The 20,006-nt window shown below is 51.3% G+C and overlaps 1 protein-coding gene across 4 annotated transcripts in view; it reads left to right on the forward strand.

Annotated features, from left to right (window-relative positions):
* Positions 1-18,868, forward strand: part of LOC101687023 — a 46,874-nt gene extending 28,006 nt beyond the window's left edge. The window contains exons 1-6 of one of the 4 annotated variants that reach the window (XR_006604790.1): positions 3,521-3,681; positions 3,781-3,870; positions 4,021-4,119; positions 4,977-5,429; positions 6,892-14,399; positions 17,457-18,868. Coding sequence is in view for 2 of the 4 variants with exons in the window: in XM_045073693.1 (XP_044929628.1) it covers positions 3,345-3,372; positions 6,892-7,064; positions 7,935-7,983; positions 14,136-14,399; positions 16,403-16,455 (567 nt within the window). In the remaining 2 variants the exon portion in view is untranslated. The other 3 variants (XM_045073693.1, XR_006604789.1, XM_045073694.1) reach the window with 3 other exon arrangements.
* Positions 18,869-20,006: the final 1,138 nt, after the last annotated feature.

Consider the following 20,006-nt stretch of genomic DNA (forward strand, 5'->3'; position numbering starts at 1 on the left):
CGTAGACGTTTTTCTCTCCTCTCGCCTTGTGGCAGATGGAATGGCGGAACCCACACCTTCACTCTGGTGTGTCTGCTTGGCCTTGGGCCTTGGAAGTCCCTCTCACTTGAGACCGAGGTCACTTCCCTGACCTGTGGCTTTGGGCTAGGTCAGATGAACAAAAGTGGGCAGAAATGAAAAAGCGGCCAGTTCCAACCCCAGGGCTCCTCCCATTTTCTCCTGGTTCTCTTGTGCCTCTGCTGCTACCCACTGAGGAGGTTTCCCTGAAGAGCCATTGCCCCTGAAGCCTGGGTCCCACTTGGAAGGAGGGCACAAGGAGCAGGCTGGATTCCGATTCGCCTCTGGGAGCTAAGCCCCGACAGACCCACAGCTTGCAGCACAAAAGCCTAGCTGAGCCCAGCCAAGTTCAACCAACCTGGGAGCATGTAAGAAACAAATGCTTCTTCTTATAGCCCCTGAGGCAAGATACTTGCTTGTTTCGCAGTGGTAGCTGACTGATACAAGACACCCTGGTTTGGGCGGGGGGGAAGTATTCATTCTCGCCACGCTTCCTCTAACAGGGCCCAGGATGCTGCCTCCTCGTCACTCGTGTGACTCCTGTTCATGCTTCAAAGCTCAGCTCAAAGCTTACTTCCCTTGAGAAGCCTTTCCTGGCCCTTCAGAATAGGCGTGAACCCCCATTCCACACCCGCTACAGCACCTTGTCTCTCCTTCATGGCCCTTATCAGAGTTGTACCTTTAGGTGATGGGCCAATTGTTAATCTGTCTTCCTCCCTAGACTCTTGTCAGGTCAGGAGCTTTCTGGGTGGTTCAAATTTGTATCCCCAGTGCCTAGAACACTACCTCTCCAGGAACGTAGTAGACACTCGAGGTAGTTTGTGGAATGGATCAACAAATGAAGGGGTCCACAGCAATTTCTCAGGGTCAAAGGTATTTTGAGTCTAAGATGAATAGCTCTTAGGGTCTGAAAGACCAGTATGGAATAAAAACATGAAACAGGTGGGGAAACACGGGTACACAGCAGCAGGTCCTCAAAGGTGACCGGATTCAGGTTGAGAACAAAGTAAGTCTGGGCTGGCTGCCATCATCACTGATCTATTCACGTACACGCCAGCCCTTAGAGTCTCCACACGATGCCAGGAGAGACTTCTAGAGTGGGTAATCCTTGGGCTGAATCTTTTTCTTAAAGTTTCATTTATTTATTAGAGAGAGAGAGAGAAGGGAGGGAGGGGGCAGAGGGAGAGGGAGAGAAAATCCCAAGCAGACTCTGCCCTGAGTCTGAAGCCCCCCGACGGGCTTGACCCCACAGCCCCCAGGATCCCAAGATCGCTGCCCAACTCACTGCGCCACCCAGGTGCTCCTCTTGGGCTGAGTCTTAAGGGCATGGAAAGGGGTGTAGCCTGTTAGAGCTGCGTAGCATTGAAGGGGAATCAATGGCTAGCTGCAGGGCACGGAGGGAGGCGTCATGGAGGAGGGGACATTCGAGCTGGAGGAGGGGACATTCGAGCTGGGCCATAGAGAGGAGTCAAATCCCCCAAGTGGTATGTCGTGGGGAGGGGAGATATTCAGGACAGAGCAGAGGGCACAAAGAGACACCCAGAGACGTGGACAGGAGCATGAAAGTATTTAGGGGATGGCAAATTGGTTGATGGTGCAAGCCAGGGAGGGTCAAGGCCTAAGCGCCTGGCTAGCTGGCAAATACCGAGGGTTAATATTTATCTAGCACTTACCCTGTGTTGTGTTAAACACTTGACACATATTATGAGTCTAATCCTGGCCTCACCCACCCCTACCACGAAGGAAGTTGGTGCTGTCGTCTCCCTAGTTTACAGATCAGGAAAGCAAAGCACAGAGAAGTTGAATAACTTAACCCCAAGTCACAAGGAGATGAAGAAGTGCCAGGGGCAGGATTTGAACTCAGCCCGCCTGGCTGCAGACTCTTGTGTCTGAGACGTCAGTCAGTTATGCTCCCAGCCTGTGGACGGCCAGGCTCAGCCATTGGGATGTTGTCCTTCAGGGAGGGCAGATAGGGAAAGACCTTGGGGACAGTGCAGCCACCGGCTGTTGGAGCCAGGTTAGGGACAGTAGCTCAGGGTGGGGGCATTGACTAAAACAGAAACAAAAGAAAGGGGTTCCTGGCAGAGTGGGGTTGATGAGTCAACCAAGTTAGAGGTCAATTTAACAAGCAACCACAGCTCTATCGAGAAGTTCTCCGAAGCAGGAGAGGGGACCTGCAGCTGCCAGAGAAAATGAGAGACGCAGAGAGATGCTCAGGAAGAGATAAGGAACATCTAAGTAAATATTTCGATGCGGGGGTGGCGGAGGTGGTTGGGGAGCCCGGTGACTTTTTATGCCCAGATCTCAATGCAGAAGCTAATGGGAAGATATGTAACCCAGGGTTATGGAACATGGGCGAGGAGAAGTCAGATGGAAAAGATAGACGGATCAGGAGGGAAAGCTAATGGAACCACACGGGAGACATTAAAAGGCAATAAATCTGGCAGCCTGGATGGTATTCGCCCAGGAATTCTGTGGAGGATGGTTAACTCTTGGAAACCACTCACCTGGGGCTGGGGCTGAACGTGGCCAGGGTAGGGGGTGGGGGTCCCCTGTGGCCTGGAAACCAGGGCTTTGGATCCATCCTGAGAAGAACAAGATCCCAGAGATGTATGTCCAGACTGGGCGCAGCCTGGAAAGTGTCTAGAGACAAGAAGGGAGCCCCGGATTGCGGGAGGCTGGGCCGGCCAAGGGTCTCCAACACCTCAGTCGCTGGGGAACATTTTCTGGGAGAGTTAAGGAGCCCGTGGGGAAGAGAGAACCACAGGACATAATTTATTTACCTACTCCCTGACAAAATCCTTCCCAGAAGGCTGTGGATGGTAATTCTCTGTAATTATATCTCATTCGAGGTTCTGCAGGCTTTTAGACACATTAACTCATTAGTGCTCGCAGCATCCCCGGGGGAGGGGAGAGAATCATGAGGAAGGGAAACCGAGGCAGCTCTGGTGGGAGGCACAGGGTCAGAACTGTGACTTCCTGGATATGGACGTCTAAAGGGAGGAGAGAAAGAGATCAAGCATGGGGCCCAGGTTTAGTCTCTTCTTCCTGGGCTCTCCTGTGTGATCCGAGGAAAGTCACTCAGTCTCTCTGGACCATGGTTTCCTGATCTACAGATTAAGAGAGCTGGGTACAGTGGACTCGCTGGTTCCTGACTCAAGAGCGTGTTTGGAAGGTTCACGTCCCACCGACTTATGGAGAGATACCAAGTTTGTTGTAAGACGATGAGTGGATTTGGGTTAGCCTGTGAGTTGAACGTCGTCACGCTGTCCACGTGAGACACTAAGATGAAGACCTCCAGACCTTCGGAGGAAGGTAAGTCTCAGAACAAGCTTACAGGTTTGTTCTTTTTTTAACAGTATCTTTCTTTTATTTTATTTTATTTGTAATTTTGTTTTTAGAAAGAGCAAGAGAGAGAGCACGAGTGTGTGTCGGGGAGAGGATCTTAAGCAGATGCCCCGCCCAGTGTGGAGCCCAATGTGGGGCTCGATCTCACGACGCTGAGATCGTGACCTGAGCCGATACCAAGAGTCGGACGCTCCACCGACTGTGCCACCCGTGCACCCCTAAACTTATTGTTCACTGAAGCTATCACTTTTGAGGCGGTTCGTTTCAGAGCAATCGGTAATCGATACGGTGAATAACTGAGGTTTTCTTATTTCCAGAAACCCTGATCTTTCTTGCTTTTGATCCAAATGTTGACGGCTTCTTCTCTTGATCCAGTTGGCTGCAGACATTTGAAAGCTAGGTCCTTTCACCTGTAAGAGTTCCAACTTGCCTAAAGGAACGAAATAAGAGCCATGGACGTTCTCTGTGAGTCATGAAGCAATCCTAATGTATTGGCGTGATGGTTATTATTTTCTTGCCTTCTTACTTATTAAGGACAGAATTTAGGTAAAGGAAGAGGGAAGTGTGGGGAGAGGAAGGGACCAAGAATTTACTGAGCATCCATTATGGCTCCAGGTACCACGGGACGGCGTTCCATCCATTGTCCTGCCCACTCAACAGTCCTGGGCAGTAGGGAGCCCATTGTGCATATGAGCAGACTGAGTCTCAGGGGAGGTAAGCAGTGGGGCTAAGGCCTCCTAGACCTAGACCTCTGTGACAGAGTCAGGATTTGAATCAAGGTCTGTCTGGATACAATGGCCAGCCTTTATCCATTGCTCTGAGCTTGTATGAAGAGAGATGGTGTCTGAGGCCGAGTGAGATCTTTGATCTTTCTTCTTCTTCCTTGACTTCACTTTGGCCTGAAACTGGTTTTAGAGAGACAGTTAAAATCTAGGATCTTTTTTTTTTTCTAGTTCCACCACAGGCTTTATTTATTTATTTATTGTTTTTGTTTTGTTTGTGTGTGTCTTTTAAAAAAGTGTTATTTATTTATTTATTTGACAGAGAGAGATCACAAGTAGGTAGAGAGGCAGGCAGAGAGAGAGAGGGAAGTAGGCTCCCTGCTGAGCAGAGAGCCCCGAAGTGGGGCTCGATCCCAGGACCCTGAGATCATGACCTGAGCTGAAGGCAGAGGCTTAACCCACTGAGCCACCCAGGCACCCTGTCCACCATGGGCTTTAGATCAGGGAGGGCCTTGGCAGGAAACAGCTTCATCTCACCCTATTCAAGCAGGAAACGTTTACTTTCCTATAAGAGCTACTTACAGAGGGGGTGAGTGGGGTTAGGGAAGCCAGCAAGAGAGGCTGGAGATCTCTGGGGCCAGCAACAGTGGGAGCCAATACCGCCCCTTGGGTTGCAGGGGCGAGGTGTGGGGTAAACTTAGCCCATGAGGGCTGGAACCACAGAGACGAGTGAGTCCAGCATGAGGGAGTGAACCACAGAGAGAATCCAGCATGAGGGTCATGTTCAGAGAGGGGTGAGAATACATATTCTGAGATGATCTCTCAATTCACGCTCCCTCCTATCTGCAGCCAATGCCTTCCATGAGCTACGCCCATTCAGGAGCTAGCGAGCAAGGGGTCTGGTCAGGTTCAAGAGGTGAACCTCCTGAACAAAGAAAGTGAAGCCCAGGTGTGTGTGTGTGTGTGTGTGGTTTTGGGAAGGGGGGTTGGGAGGTGCAGAATAAATAGCACAGACTAGGCCCCATCCCCTGCCCTTTATAAGCCTCCCATTAGGAACAAATTCCGTGACCTTGAGACTATTTTCTGCAGAGAAAGGGGACTCTTGGGTGCGTTTCAGTAGGTGCGCTGGGAATTTCCTGGAACTGCGGCATGCTCACTGAATCTTGCGCGAAACACTCTCTCCACCTGTCAGCGCCCAGATAGGGCTCAAGTGTGTGGCTGTCGCACTTGGAGAGGAATTTGGAGCGTGTGTGTCTCCGGAGCATTCTCCAGCCCCTTTTTATCGGGAGTCTCATTTTAAAGGTAGTGTGCATTTGCTCAATCCATTGTTTTTATTATTTCCCGGCTGTGTGGCTTTCGGGATGTTGTGTCACCTCCCTGGGACTCTGTCTTCTCATCTGTAAAATGGATTCTAGTGGGAATCGAGTAAGAATGTCCACGTGCAGCACTTAGAACCGTTGGTGTCAGACACCTATTGAGCACACAGGGATTGATCATTTTTTTCCATTCTTTTTTTTTTTTTAAAGATTTTATTTATTTATTTGACAGACAGAGATCACAAATAGGCAGAGAGGCAGGCAGAGAGAGAGAGGAGGAAGCAGGCTCCCCACTGAGCAGAGAGCCCAATGTGGGGCTCGATCCCAGGACCCTGGGATCATGACCTGAGCTGAAGGCATAGGCTTTAATCCACTGAGCCACCCAGGCGCCCCGATTTTTTTTCCATTCTCTTTCATATCCTTCCTACCCTCCTTCCTCCTCCCCCCGTTATGGAGGCCAGACAGTGTGTAGCAGAGAAGGCCAGGCTGGCGTGCAGGGAGAGGAGGTGGTCACTCGGATTATGATTTGTGCAGCCATCTTTTTAGGACATTTTTACTTTAAAAAGAATTGTATTCATTTGCTCGGGCTGCCATAACAAAATGTGACAGATGGAGTGGCTTGAATAACAGAAAGGGATTTTCTCACAGCTCTGGAGGCTGGAAGTCCAAGGTCAAGGTGCTGGCAGGGTCAGTTTCCTCTGAAGCCTTTCTCTTCGGCTTGCAGGTGGTCGTCTTCTTGTTTCTCTTCACAAGGTCGTCCTGCTGGGCACCCATGTCCTGCATCTCTCTGTGTTCCTCATCTCTTCTAAGGACACCCGTCAGATTGGTTTAGGGCCACCCTAAAGACCTCCTCTCCCGTAATCACCTCTTTAAAGACCCCACCTGCAGGAGTCCCTGGGTGGCTCAGTCGGTTAAGCATCTGACTTCAGCTCAGGTCATGACCCTGGGGTGCTGAGATCGAGTCCTGCATCAGGCTCCCAGCTCAGCTGGAAGCCTGCTTTCCCCTCTCCCTCTGCCTGACCACCGCACCCCAGGTTGTGCTCTCTCTCTCTCTGTCTCGCTCTCTGTCAAATAAATAAAATCTTAAAAAAAATAATAAAGACCTTAACTCCAGATACAGTCACATTCTGAGGTCCTGGGGATTAGGGCTTCAACATAGGAATTGGGGTGGGGGGGACACATTTCAGACCATAAACATACTTAGAATTTTTTTTTTTTAGTTCCAAAATTATATGAGGTTGAACCTTACACGATTGCTGATAGTCAGTTATGTTCAATCTACAGCAAGAACAGTTCCCTTGGAAGTCTGTCCTGTGCTGCCCGCAAGGGACAACAGTGGACATACCTCCTGGCTCTTGCTGTGTGAACACTACGGACGAACGTTCAAGAAAAATGGCATGTGGGCAGTAGCTCACATCTTGAACAGGGTCTCGCTTGCTGTCCCACAGGCCCGTTCTTCAGGCTACAGATCTCCCCGTTCTTCACTGACACATGCAGGCCGTGCACACTGTGGATCCAGCCTGTGCTTCTTGCCCTATGGAAATTCCCTTTCTTCCTCCTTCCTTCTCCTCTCCCCTGGATAATCTGCGTTCCAGAGAGCATCTCATTATGGGAAAAGCAGGTCAGCTCACCCCATAGCCTTGGCCATCAGGGCCTAAGCATCTTACATGTACAAATAACTTGATCCTTAGGTCAGCCCTGTGGCGTGGTGTGGATTATCCCCATTTTAAAGATGGGAAAAGTGAGGCACAGAGAAGTTATGTAACTTCTCTAGTGTCCTACATGCTAGTAAATGACAAAGCTGGGCTTTTTGAACCCAGGCAGATAGGTTCTAGATGCTACGTTCTTGACAGACCACTATACTCTCCTGCCTTTTGCAGGACTGATGAGTCCAGCGAGGGACATCAGAGAGAGAACCTGCTGAGCTCTGATTCAGAAGGTCACAGGGCACAGCAGTCAGAGTTTCCTTTTCCAGGGTCCATCCAAGGGACAGGACTCCGTGGCTTCCAATAGGATATCCTTCGGTTCTTGCTGTCTCTTGGGCAACCTGCATATCTGTGGTCTCTCTCCCTGGGGACTGGAAATGACAGCCGGGACTTGCTTTGTGACATCACGTCATGGGAATTTGAGAGCCCGGAGGCTTTGAGGTTGGCGCAGTGATAGTAATTACGGGCTTCTGAGCATGACGGGGAGGATGAATGAGATAGTGCATGGAAAGAGGCTGGCACAGTGCCGGGCACTCAGAAGGCAGTCCGTGGGGCCGTCAGGCTGGGCCTCGTCCATTGTTCCATAGTCTGATAATTCCTAAGCCTGGAATTCAGATCGGATGGTCTGGGCATCCCTGAGAGAGCTTGCTTTTTCAGGAGGGGAAGGGAAAGAAGAACTGAGATTTGCAGGGTCCTTCCCTAAGCCAGGCACCCTGGGAAGCCCTTGACATACATCATCTCATAATCTTCGAAAACAGCTCTAAGGAAAGATACCCATTCTACAGGTGCAGAGACTGAGGTCTGGAGATGGGCTTGTTCAAAGTCACTCAGCTGGTAAGTGGTGCATCTGGGCTTCTGATGACTTCCTTCGCTTAACCTTTTCTCTGAAGCATCACTCATTTCTCCTTCTCTACAGTGTCCCTTCTCGCAGCATGCAGGCATGTCTTTACAGTTCTAGAACTTTTTTTTTTTTAATTGGAGGGTCATTTATATGCAGCAAAATTCAGGTTTTGGTGTAAGGTTCTAGGAGTTTGATAAATGCCTACAGTCAAATCACTGCCACTGGGATCAGGACCTAGAGATTTCTAGTTCTATCAGCCCCCCAAGTTCCCTTGTGCTCCTTTCAAGTCAGCCTTGGGGACACCCCTCCGTGTCCCTGTATTCTTCCACCTCTTTCTGTTTCCTTTGGATGTTTCTTGCTCTCCTCAATCTCCCAACATTGGGAGATCTGGCAATATTTTCCAGTTCTCTTCTCAGTAGTGTGTCCCTACTAGATGCCCCACAGGTTCTATGACTTTTGGTGACGACTCTATGCTAAATTGTGAGTTCCCGTCTCATCTCCTATTCTGGGCTTAGAACTTCATTCAGCAGCCCACTGGCCTCTCCAACGGAGCTGATATTTCAGATGTCCAAAGCAAAACTCTCAGCACTCTCCTTCGGAAACTTCTTTCTCAAGTATGACAATTTCCTGAGAAGGACTTGCTTCCCATGGAGAACAGAGGCCCCAAACACTGACTTCTTCTCTTCTGCTCTGTTCGCTATAATCCAAACTCTCACCTGTTTCAGTCGAGCTGGCCTTCGAACTCTGCCTTCGGTAAGTCGGTTTCTTTCCAACTTGACAATCATCCTCGCTGCCTGCTTGGAGACTGCAAGCCTCCTTGTGATTTCCTGCTCCTGTCATATCCCTTTTCAGAAGATCTTGAGACTATAAATGTGGGTGATGTTATTCTCCTACAAAAAAAAAAAAAAAAAAACCTTTGATAACTTCCCAGTGAACTTAAAATGAAATCCAATCTCCTTCCTGGGGCTTGTGATGCTTTCCGTGGGTTGGCTTTTGGCTCTCTCTTAGGCCTTACCTCCTGTTTTTCTGTCCTGCATGTGTAAGTTTAAGCCACTTAATCTTTTATTTTTCTCCCTTAACTCTGTGCATTGTATCAGTTAGCTACTGCTGTGTAACAAATTACTCTTAACTTCAGGCTCACAACAACAGTAAGGTTTTATGATCTCACATGATTCCGTGGGTCAGGCATTGGCATAGCCTGGCTGGACAGATCTGGCTCAAGGTCTTGTGAAGGTGTAAGTGAAAGTGAACAGGGGCTGCTGTCATCAGAAGGCTCCGCTGGGGCTGTGGGATCCAATTGCAGGATGGATTCACACCGGGGATGAATTTACATAGGTGCCGGCTATCAGATAGAAGCCTCAGTTTCTCCTGCATATGTATCAGCTGGAAGCCTCAGTACCCCCCCCCCCAATATGGGTCTGTCCACGGGCTGCTTGAGTGACTTCATGAAAACACCCCCTGAGTAAGATTCAAGATGAAGACGGTAGAAGCTGCAATGTCTTTTCTGTCCTAGTTTTGGGAGCCACCCTTCATGATTTTTGCAGTATCCTATTAGTAACGCAAGTTGGTCCTATCGGATGGGGGAGGGGGCTACCCGGGCTGTGACTACCAGGAGGCAGAATCATTGGGGCCACCCTCTGTTGGATGTCCTAATCCCTTTGTCTCTTACCCAGCCTTTAAACCTCAGCTTTTGAGCGCATCTCATTGAAAAGACTTTCTCCAACAGCCCACTTGATTCCTTCTGCGTCCCTTTACTGAGCACCTGCCAGTGGTGCCCTTCTCCCCCACTGCAGTGGGACGGGTTCCTTAGTCTCTTTCTAGCCTTTGCTCGTATCCTGGGGTCTTCGCTGTGCACCTCATCCAAAAGTGCAATCCTGTCCCTCCCATCTCTCCTGCCTTGCTTTTGTCTTCATCGTGGCCCCTCTTGCTTTGTAGGGAGCCATTTCATACCTTTCTTTACTATGCTTATTTAAAACAATTTTTTTTTTACTATGCTTATTTTAAAAATTATCTTTCTCTTCAAATTAGAATGGAAATTCCGTGGGCATTTTTGTGCGGTCTGTTCATTGATGTGTCCCCAGAACCCAGTCTTGTGACCAGTACGTAGACGGTTTTTAAAATAGTCATGGACTATGTGAACCAATCAGCTTTTTCTCCCTCTGGCCTGGGTGCTCCTTCGGTCACACCTGACTGCTTTTCTGAGCACCACTTCCTGTCTCTGATCCATGGGGATGGATTACATCATCCCAGGCTACATTGCCGGCTTTCTCCAGGGTCAACAACACAGTAATGGATGTAGGGGCATCGTCTAACAAAGGGTTATGCCACTGGCTGTGAGACTGACCCGTGTTAATCCTTCCCCCAATTTCAGAGAGGGACATCCCCTCTTTTCCCCCTTTTTGTGATCCTCTGTGTGTCCTCCTGGCTGGTTTTCATCTCCTTTCCCAAAGTTTTCCCTCTTCCCACCCAGGGACGCCACGTGGTGCCCCATCATTTATACTGAAGGCCAAATAATTGAATTGTTATTGGTTTGGAAGGGGTGAGGAAGGGGGGGAGATGTTGGCTAAATTGTTTCACTTTGGATAATGTTCCTGTGCTTTCCAGTCGTGATTTATTTCTGCTGTTGGCAGGCTTGCCGTCTGGACATGAAATCCTTGGTGGGAATGCAAAGGGAGGTTGATAGCACTGGGGTATCTGCAGTGTGGGGGGCTCCTTTTGGGCATGAGATCTAGGGGAAGTTTTGGGCGAGTTTCTCTGGGTGTCGTGACATGGAGGAGGTGGTCCAGGTGTCTAGAATCTCAGGGTCCCCAGCTCTCTATGGGCTGTACAGCATGTTCTAACCTCATAAATCCAGTGGGTCTACATGCCTGGTTATTGGCTATTTGTATGAACACGTTTACTTCCAGATCACCTGTTGCAGAGGGGGAAAGTGGGGCTCAAATTGGGGAAGGTCACTGTACTGGTTATTGGTTACTGGTTATCTATCATTATGTAACAAACCACTGTGGACTTGGTGGCCTAAAGACGTTTCATTTATATTATGCTCACAAATTCTGTGCATCAGGAATCAGGGATAGCCTGTCCCTGCTTCATGGTGTCTGAAGGGCTAGGAGTGACTTGAGCAGTTCGGGGATAGTTCAGACACCTGAAGGCTGGCTCGTTCATGTGTCTGGACCTGGAGCTGGCTGACTCAAAGGCTGGGCTGAGCTGGGACAGTTGATTGCAACAACTCCCTGTGGCCTGTTCGGGCAGCTTGGGATTTCTTGCATCACGGCAACGGGATTTATTACAGGAATTGATGCCTGTGGTTATGGAGGCTGCGAAGTCCCGTGACCTGCCCTCTGCAAGCTGGGGAGACCCAGGGGAGCTGTTGGTGTGGTTCAGTCCAAGTCTGAAGGTCTTCGCACTGGGGACCAATGAAGATGGAAGTCTAAGGCCTGAGACTGAGAAGCAGTGAGGCCTGAGGGCAGGAGATCACGAATGTCCCAGCTCAAGCCAAGAGCAGATTGGCCCTTCCTCCTCCTCTTTGTGTTATGGGGGGTCCTCAGTGGATTGCATGGTGACCGCCCACATTGGTGAGGACTGTCTTATTAAACCAATCCACCATTCAAATGACAACCTCTTTTGGAAACAGCCTCACAGATACATGGAGGAATAATATTTTACCAACTATCTGGGCATCCTTTAGCCCAGTCGAAAAATTAGGCATCATTCTACCTTCACCCAGATCATCATGCCGGTCTTTTAACTTTTTTTAAGGGCCTTAAATGAATGGGGACAAATCTCTGCTGGGGGGTGAGGTTGAGAAAAAACGGAAATGGGCTCTGAATTGATTTTGTTACCCAGAAAGGAGTGGCAGGTGCATGTTCTAATGTGGGTAAACAGGTCAGTGGGTGCTTTCCTCCTGTGGGCATCTCTCCCCAGTCCTGGTTGGCTGAGAGGGCCACACACAGACAACAGAGGTTTCCCGGAAATGGATGGTTGATTGTCTCCCGGTCAAGGGAGCCTGCAGAATTAGAGCTTCCAGGTCTGAACCAGGTCACACGGGAGCAGAGGCCCTGTCCCCACCCCCTGGCCGCTCTCCTTTCCTTACCAGTTCTCCAGAAATCCAGGTCAGTTTCAAAGCCTGGGGCTCCAGGCTACCTGAGGAGAGGGTGGTTGCCAGGGTCATTGACTGAACAAGGAGGTCAATTTCAGCAGGAAACCTACCTGTAAGTGATGGGGGCCACATCAGGGCTCTGAAGGGGGGAGGCTCCAGCCTCTGCAACAGCCTACCCTTTCCCTTTCTCTTTACACCTGGGGAGCCTGAGTCCTCCAGAAACTAACATTTTTCATTTATTAAACAAACATGCTTAATAAATCTGTCTATCTATCTACTATCTGCCTACCAACCCACTTTCCAACCAGGCCCAGTGGGAGGTGCTTAACAAAATTACTGTTATTTGCAAACCTTACAATCATGAGAAGGAGTTTGTTTTTTTTTTTTTTTTTACAAATTCCCATTTTAATAGATTTTTAAAAAATACTTTCCCATTTCATAGATAAGAATAGTGAGTCCCAGAGTGGTTAAGAGGCTTCTTCAGGATCACTCAGCTGGCTACCATCAAGGCGGAACTTGAACTCTTCCCCTGTGGTCCCTGTGCTCTGCCCTCTTCTAGATTTAACTTTGTACCTCTGAACCCAAAGGCCTGCCTGACAACAAGTCCCCTCCCTTACCTGGCTTCTCAATCAGGAGAGGAGGAAGCTTGGGCCCTCCCTCTGACCCACCCAGCCACCCACCCAAGGTACCATTAAAGTTAATTGTTTTTACTGCCAGTTTAACATAGTCTTGTAAATTTTTTTATGATGTGGCCCAGGAACGCTGAGCTGTGTGCAGAACTCAGGGACAAAATACAGTTTGAATACAGAAGCTTGGCCCCAGCACTAGAAGGGGAGGGGGCCTCCACCTGGAGGTTGTAAGAGGGGGTGCCCTCAGTTCTCCAGGGGACCCTCTCGCGCTCACCCTTGTATTACCTGGGTGATGGTTTCCTATTGAGGCATAGCATCACTGACTGGATAGTTAAGCCTCTTCACCTAAACTGTTGAATCCTCTGGTGTCGAAACCCCTACAGTGCTTGGTAGAGGGTTCTGGAACTTTTAGAAAGGTTATGGGTAACTGGCACAGAAGGTGTGGCTCCAGGCGTGCTGGGTGCCTTCCAGCCTCGGGATGCACAGATAGGCTGGTCCAAGCAGGTACAAGGTGGGTGCCAGGGGTGCATATTCTAGGGTGTGGGGAACTTTGATAGGTTCAGGACTTCCCTATTCTACTCTTGCCTGCCTGGAGAGCCCAGCCTTCCCGGACTGTGCGTTTAAGATGCTTAGCCCCCCCGGTTTGTGGAGAAGACAGCAGTTGCTAATCACTTGGCAGCGCTTGGCTTCCACGTGGGGACTTTCTGGGTGCATCTCCATCCTAAGGCTCTGTTTTGGGATTTGCCCGTGGTTGGTATTAAATCGCTACTTCTAATGCACCCAGAAGAGTGCCGCCTGGCACACTCAACCTCTGTAATAGGTGACTTTATGGGGACATTCCTGATGAAGCCCAAGTATTCATGAGGCACCTACTGCGTGCAGAGCCTTGTGGTAGGTACTAAGAAGCCTGACGTCCTCGCATTGAAGGGGAGTAGGCAAACTCCGCAGACTTAGGAACGGAGGAACCGAGCATCAAACCCACACAGGTCGAGCGCGGGTTCTGAAAGCGTATTCGAGAGCGGCCGCACCTGCATGGCCCGCCCCGGGAACCTGTTAGAAATGCAAATTCTCCCGCCGCACCGCAGACCTACTGAATCCCGCGTCTTGGGGACCGGGCCGGCAGTCTGGTTCTAGCAGGCCCCTCAGGTGACTGCCGTGCTCACTGAGGCTGAGAACCTGCGATATAACGGACGTAAGCGCGGGCTTTGCCAGGGAGGTTTGAAGTTTCTGGTTAGTTTCGAGGTTTGGGTCAAGAAATTCTAAGAAGCTCAGCGGGGGTTGGAGGGCATGGAGGGGATGGGGAGGGAGTGGAGTGTGGGTGGGAGAAATCGGCTCCAGCCCGGAGAGGATGAGGATGAAGGGCAGAGCAGCCCTCTCGCCCTAGAGCCTCCTGGGTCAGAGCCTCCGTTCTCTGCAGGGTGGACGACCGCGCACGACCCAATTCGAGCAGGTCAGAGAGGTGCCTCAGGACGTGCCCACTCCGATCCGAAACCTGTAAACCCTGAGTTCAGGCCCACTTCGTCTCTCCCGGGCGGCCTGCTTTGGGGGCAGCACGACTTTCGCGAGCCTCAACTTCCCCGACCTGGCGGGATCACTGCGGTTCGAATGAGGCTAGAGGCTTGTAGAAGCTCCGTGGAAGTTACGGAGTCCCGTCTCAGGACCAGTTTCCAGCGCAGCTCAGGTCAGTAGCCCGTGGAAAGTTTCTCCGGCGCGCGGAAGATGAAGCCCGAGCGAGAGGCGAGAGACGTAGGCGGGGGCGCACGCCGGCTCGCGACTGCTGGGGATTCGGGAGCTGGCGCCGCGCATCTTTTATGAGAATACTCCGCTTGGGGTGACATGGGGTAGTGCGAGCGGGGCGTGAGGTTCACGTCCAGGCTTTTCTGCAAAGTGTGCGAGAGTGATCGAGGGTCTGTAATGCTAATGAACTGCACAGGGGGCTGAGCGTCGGGGCAAACCGGGGAGCAGGGCGGGTCCGCGTGGACCTCGCCGGGCGCGGGTTGTGCCAAGCGCCCGAACGCAGAGCGCAGAGCGCACGGCGCACCGCCCGCCGCGTGAGGCTAGGGCAACCGTGGCCTTCTCCCAAGTGGAAGCAATCTGAGGTGGGGAGGATCAGCGGCAGGAGAGCATGCTATTCCTCTGGAAGGTTCCGTAGGTTTTCCAAGTGTTCTTTGAGTAAAACGCAAACAATGCCAGACCTCCAGCGAAGAATGAAGGACCCAATGATCTAGCCGCTGCCTACGGTTCAGGACTCAGATTTAACTAGTACACGCCCCACCCCCACTTTCGCTGGGGTCGGGTCCACCCAGACCTCAGGCTCTGCTTCTGTTGGAGCTCGCACCACTCTCCGCAACCCCTCCCGTTCCCCGCGTGGAAGCACAACGGAGGAGGGGGCAGAGGAGAGGGAGGCCTGGCCAGTTTCTCCCTTTCAGATCCGGGATGGGAACAGCCCAGGGGGCCGTGGCCTTGTCCCGAGGCCACTGCCCAGCCCCTCCCCCGCACCCCGGCCAGGCTTTGAAGAGCGCGTTTTACGAACTTTTCCATTTTCCTTCTGGAGGCGTGTTTGTTCTTCTCAGTCACCTCGCTTTTTTTTATGAGCTTCAGAGCTGATCTGCACGTTCTCCACTCCGTGTAATTTCAATTTGAACTCTCCCCGGAGCGGCCTTTTCCCTCTTGTGGCCTGCCAAGTCGTTTGAAGGCCGCGCAAACATTCTTCCTCCCTCCTGTCCCCGCGAATCTCGGTCTACACCCGCGAGGGGAGGCGGAGGCTGTTCTGGTGGATCAGAGCTTTTCAGCAGGCGCCCTCAGACCCTTTTGGAGAGCGAATTGGGGGAGGGGAGGTGAAACGTCCGAATAACTGCCTCCCTCCGCGACCCTTTTTAAAAGGAATAGTGTGTGTGTGTGTGTTCCTTGGGTGTGTGTTCCTTGGAGAGCGCGCATTCCCTAACCGGTTGGAAGTCTCCTGAGGGAGGTAGTGGATTGGGGCTCCGCTGAAATAAGCTTACTGAGTGTCCAGTACTGCTCTCTGCATGGAAGTCCTCATTCATTTTTCAGGGTTTCCTGGGCTAGGAGGTGTTATGGTCATTTTGCAAACTGAGGTCAGTTTCACAGCTTCCCCTTTGGAATTCAGTTTCAATTTTGAGCAAACCTTTTTCCCCCTCCAACAATAATTATTAGTGATGACTTAATGTAAGATTATTAAATATGTATCACAATGGCCCTTTGATAAAGCAGCTGTTATAGGCTAGCCACTGTTCTAAGCCTTCTACTCATGCATCTTTCACAAATATTTTTCATAATGCCTTTATGAATTACATACTTTTCACATGGCAGATAGGAAAATGGAGGCACAGAGAAGTTGTCTCCCGCCCAAAGTCACACAGCAAGGAAGAGCTGAAGTCAGGATTTTTATTATTTTATTTTTTTAAAGTAGGCTCCACGCCCAGCACGGAGCCCAACACGGAGCTTGAACTCACAACCCTGAGATGGAGACCAGAGCTGAGATCAAGAGTCTGTGGTTAACGGACCAAGCCACCCTGGTGCTCCTGGAGTCAGGATTTGAACTCAGGCACAGGCACTCCTCACCACCACTATTCATGCCTTTGGAGAACTTTTCCCAACATTATCCCAAGTCATGTGAAAGAAATCCCAGGCTTACTAACCCTGAGCTTTGTTTTCTTCCCCAAGGTCACCCTGGGAACAAACAGGAAGATGGAGGGGGGATGCCAAGAGTTAAGTAAGGTCGTGTTTTCCAAGGGGGCCACCATGGAGGTACATAGCCTTGGCTCTGGGCACCAGCCCCTGCAAGCGAAGGGCTGTTCACCCTCCATCTCCCGATGGGGGATGGACCCTATCTCCTCTTAGTCCAAGGGCTGAGCTGATGGTGGAGCAGATCTGGGAGGGAATTCTTGAAACTGCAGATGTGAGAAACGGATTACAGGTATTACAGGTATTACTACTAAGAATAAAAAAAATAATAGTTGCCAGCATTTTATTGAGCACCTACTATGCTACGTCTGATGCATAGTTCTTTTTGCATGTTAATAACCCTGTAGGCAGGGACATTCAAAAGTTCGTATCTTTAAAGAACACAGAAAGATTAAGTCATCTGTTCAGTCACAGAGCTAGTAAAGTCGTGGGTCCAGAACTCTGGGAGGGAGGAGGTTCTCAGTGGGAGCTCATTTTCTGTAAATCTGGCACATTCTGATGGTGGTCACTTCTGACTGCCTCTGACACCAGCTGCAAAATGGAATGAGTGGATCTTGGGATCTCCCGCTACCCTGCAGATGGGGAGACTGAGGCCTGGTGAGGGACTGAGCAGGGCTTGATGTTCCCTATCAAGTCGGGAGGGGAAACAAAAGTGGAACCCAAATGCTCTGCCCCTCACCGTCTCCCTCCTGGGCAAGGGTCCTTGCTGCAGCGCTGAGGGAGGAAGCGAGGCAGTGCCCTGAGTCAGACTTTGGCTTTTTCTTCTGTGCTCAAATTACTGTGTGACTTTGTGCCAGTCAGTCACCTCTCTGGGCCTCAGTTTCTCCAACTGCAAAATCATTGTGGTTCGGGGTTAGAGTATTTTGAAGGGCAAAAGGGCTTGGCTGGAGGAATTAGGCTCGGCCTGGGAGATTGCCTGCTTATGCCTGCATAAGGATTCATTCACAGCCCATGCGAGTACTAATTTGAGACCCCTATAGACATGGTGCACCCCTACTTAACCCCCCCTTCTTCATTGTTATTACCGTTGCAGCTTAAGGACTGCACCTCCTCTGGCCCCTGCTATGTAAGCAGGTTACAGTACTGCATCTCCCTGACCTGAATCTGGCCCCGAGCTGGACCATCCTTGCGGTGATCACAGATACCCAAAGCCAGAGTCCTGGGCGGTGGATTGTTCCTGCAACAACTGGTCTCATCTGCGCTCCAGCCGATAGCTCCAGAAATGTGCCGATGAATGTTCTGGGGCTGATTTATTGAGCTAATTCTATTCCTAGTGACTCCGCGGAGGGGGACAGAACTTTTCGCTACAGAAATGTCAGGTCTTCCTTATCTGCTCCAGGAAATGGGAGAGGGTGGGTAAGGGGCACTGGTGCCCAAGGCAACAGATGGAGGCAGCCTGAAGGCCGAGCCAGGAGAAGCCTCTTGGAAGACCTACTGTGGATATCAGTCGGCGCATCACCTACCTGGAGGCTGGGTATTGACTGGAGACAGGGGGCGGACAGCGTGGATAAACCATTGTCTCTTCACTTACAGCTGGATGGGCCCTGAGAATTATTTTACAGAGCCTGAGAAGGGCACTCACTTGGCCAAGGCCACTGGCGTCAGGCCTACCCTGGCCTTGAACTTGACCTTACCCGTGCTGCAGGCTGCCCAGTGGAGCTGTGAGCAGCAGGGGTCAGGGACTGTGGGGTGGTGAAAGTGGTGGTGGGGGTTGTCTCCCCAATGGCCCCAGGGGTTGTGTGGGGGTGTTCCAGCTCTGACACCCATCCTGGGCCTCCTGGTGCCTGAGCCCCAGAGACGGGGCCACGTTCTCCCACATTTTGGGCTGCCTAGCTTTGGGGCCTGGGAAGGAGGAAGAGAAAGCAAGGCCCGGAGGGTGGGCAGCGAGGGGAGGGAGCAGTGAACAAAGGGGCCGGCGCTGGATCGGGCAGGGCCGCTGAGTGATGATCCCCAGGCCCTGAGGTTGGGGCGGGCTGCCAGGATGCACAGGGGGCGGGGAGGGAGATTCCCTGAGACCGAGGCACATGGAGGAGACCCAGACAGAGGTCGGAAATAGATAGTGAGAGAGAGAAAAACACACCGGAGAGACGGAGGCAGGTTTTGAGGTTGGCAGTTGAAGGGAGAAACAGAGAGAGAGAAGGGGAGGGAGGCACATGGGGAGACAGAGAGTAGGGACAGGAAGGCTGCAGAGAGGGAGAGACAGGGAAACAGGCAGACCCAGAGAGACAGAGGTGGAAGCATAAGCACAGGAGAGAGAGAGAGAGACAGAGAGTGAGGGACACAGAGGAAGAGCACCGGTGCTTAAGACAGAACCAGAGGGTGGAATCTGTAGCCAACAGCGGACAAAAAACCAAATCGATATAAAATCATTCATTTCAGGGCAGGGATTTGAGATTATCTGAGACGTGGGTCCCTGGCTGTCACAGTAAAGGTCTTTGGCTACAATTTGTAGTGGGCTCAGTGTCCTTTCTGGAGAAAGTGGCTTTTATAAGTGTTTTTTAATGACCTCCCCATCTTCAACTTTCCAGTTTCTCTCCGTCTGCCCTGGGTGGGAGCCTGGGTGTGTCGGGCCAGGATCTCTGCGGCTGGGCAGAGCTTGATGTCTTGTTGTAGGGATGTGTGTGTGTGTGTGCACGCGCCGTCACACAGCCTCCCCGCATGTGTGCACACACACCACTCGAAAGTCCACCAGACACACATACATGTTTCACTCACTGTAGCACACATGTGTGGATACACAGGCATTCCACATTCCCGGAGCAACTACTGGACTCTGAGTACTGGGCTGGGTATTCAATAGGGAAAGAAAAAGGAAGTGAAGGTGCTTCTCTAGGGCTCCCCCTAGAGGCGGGGCTGCCCGGGCGCCCTGCAGTCGGGGTGAACCAGAGGGAGGCTGCCCTGGAAGGGGTGGTGGGACCATCCCTCAGGGTCCAGGGCACAAGGGCACACAGACAACCTCTCTGACTTGGGGAATATCTAAATGCAGGGTCTGTGGCGTGGTAGAGATGCCCAGCACCTCGCTGTGGTCAGAGTCAAGAGCCCCCACCTTAGTGCCCGCGAGCTTGGGGCTGGTCGGGGCTGTCCTTGTCCACACTGTTCTTTCTTCACTTTCTTCGACCTTGACCACTGATACGAGAAATCAGAGGGCTCGGGGGGTCCTGTCCCTCCATCAGGTGTCAGCATATCTTTGGGGAGTCAGACATAGGGGCCTGCCTGTCTTCTATCCCAAGGTGGGGACCCCATCATCTACCACAAAGGGCATCTGCGGGGAGCAGGGAGAGAGGTTTGGTTTCCTCTCGAGTTTGCCCCCACGTCAGGTGGGGGGATGAACATTTCCTTCGATCTGGGCTGTGCGTAATGACGATTCCAGTTGCTGCTCCCAGTACCAGCTGGCCTTTCTTTTCATTTTGTTTCAAACATCCCAGTGATTGTAATAACAGCTAGTGTTTACGGAAAGCGCACACCACACACGGGGGGCCGGGCTCAGCGCTTTGCAGAGATCGGGTCTCCGAACAGCCCTGGAACATGGGGGCAGGGAAGGACAGTGGATCCCACTGCACCGATGGAGAAACTGAGGCCAGGG

The sequence above is a fragment of the Mustela putorius genome, unplaced genomic scaffold (assembly GCF_011764305.1).
Source record: "Mustela putorius furo isolate JIRA1106 unplaced genomic scaffold, ASM1176430v1.1 tig00537248_pilon_pilon_pilon, whole genome shotgun sequence".
Taxonomy (NCBI): Eukaryota; Metazoa; Chordata; class Mammalia; order Carnivora; family Mustelidae; genus Mustela; species Mustela putorius.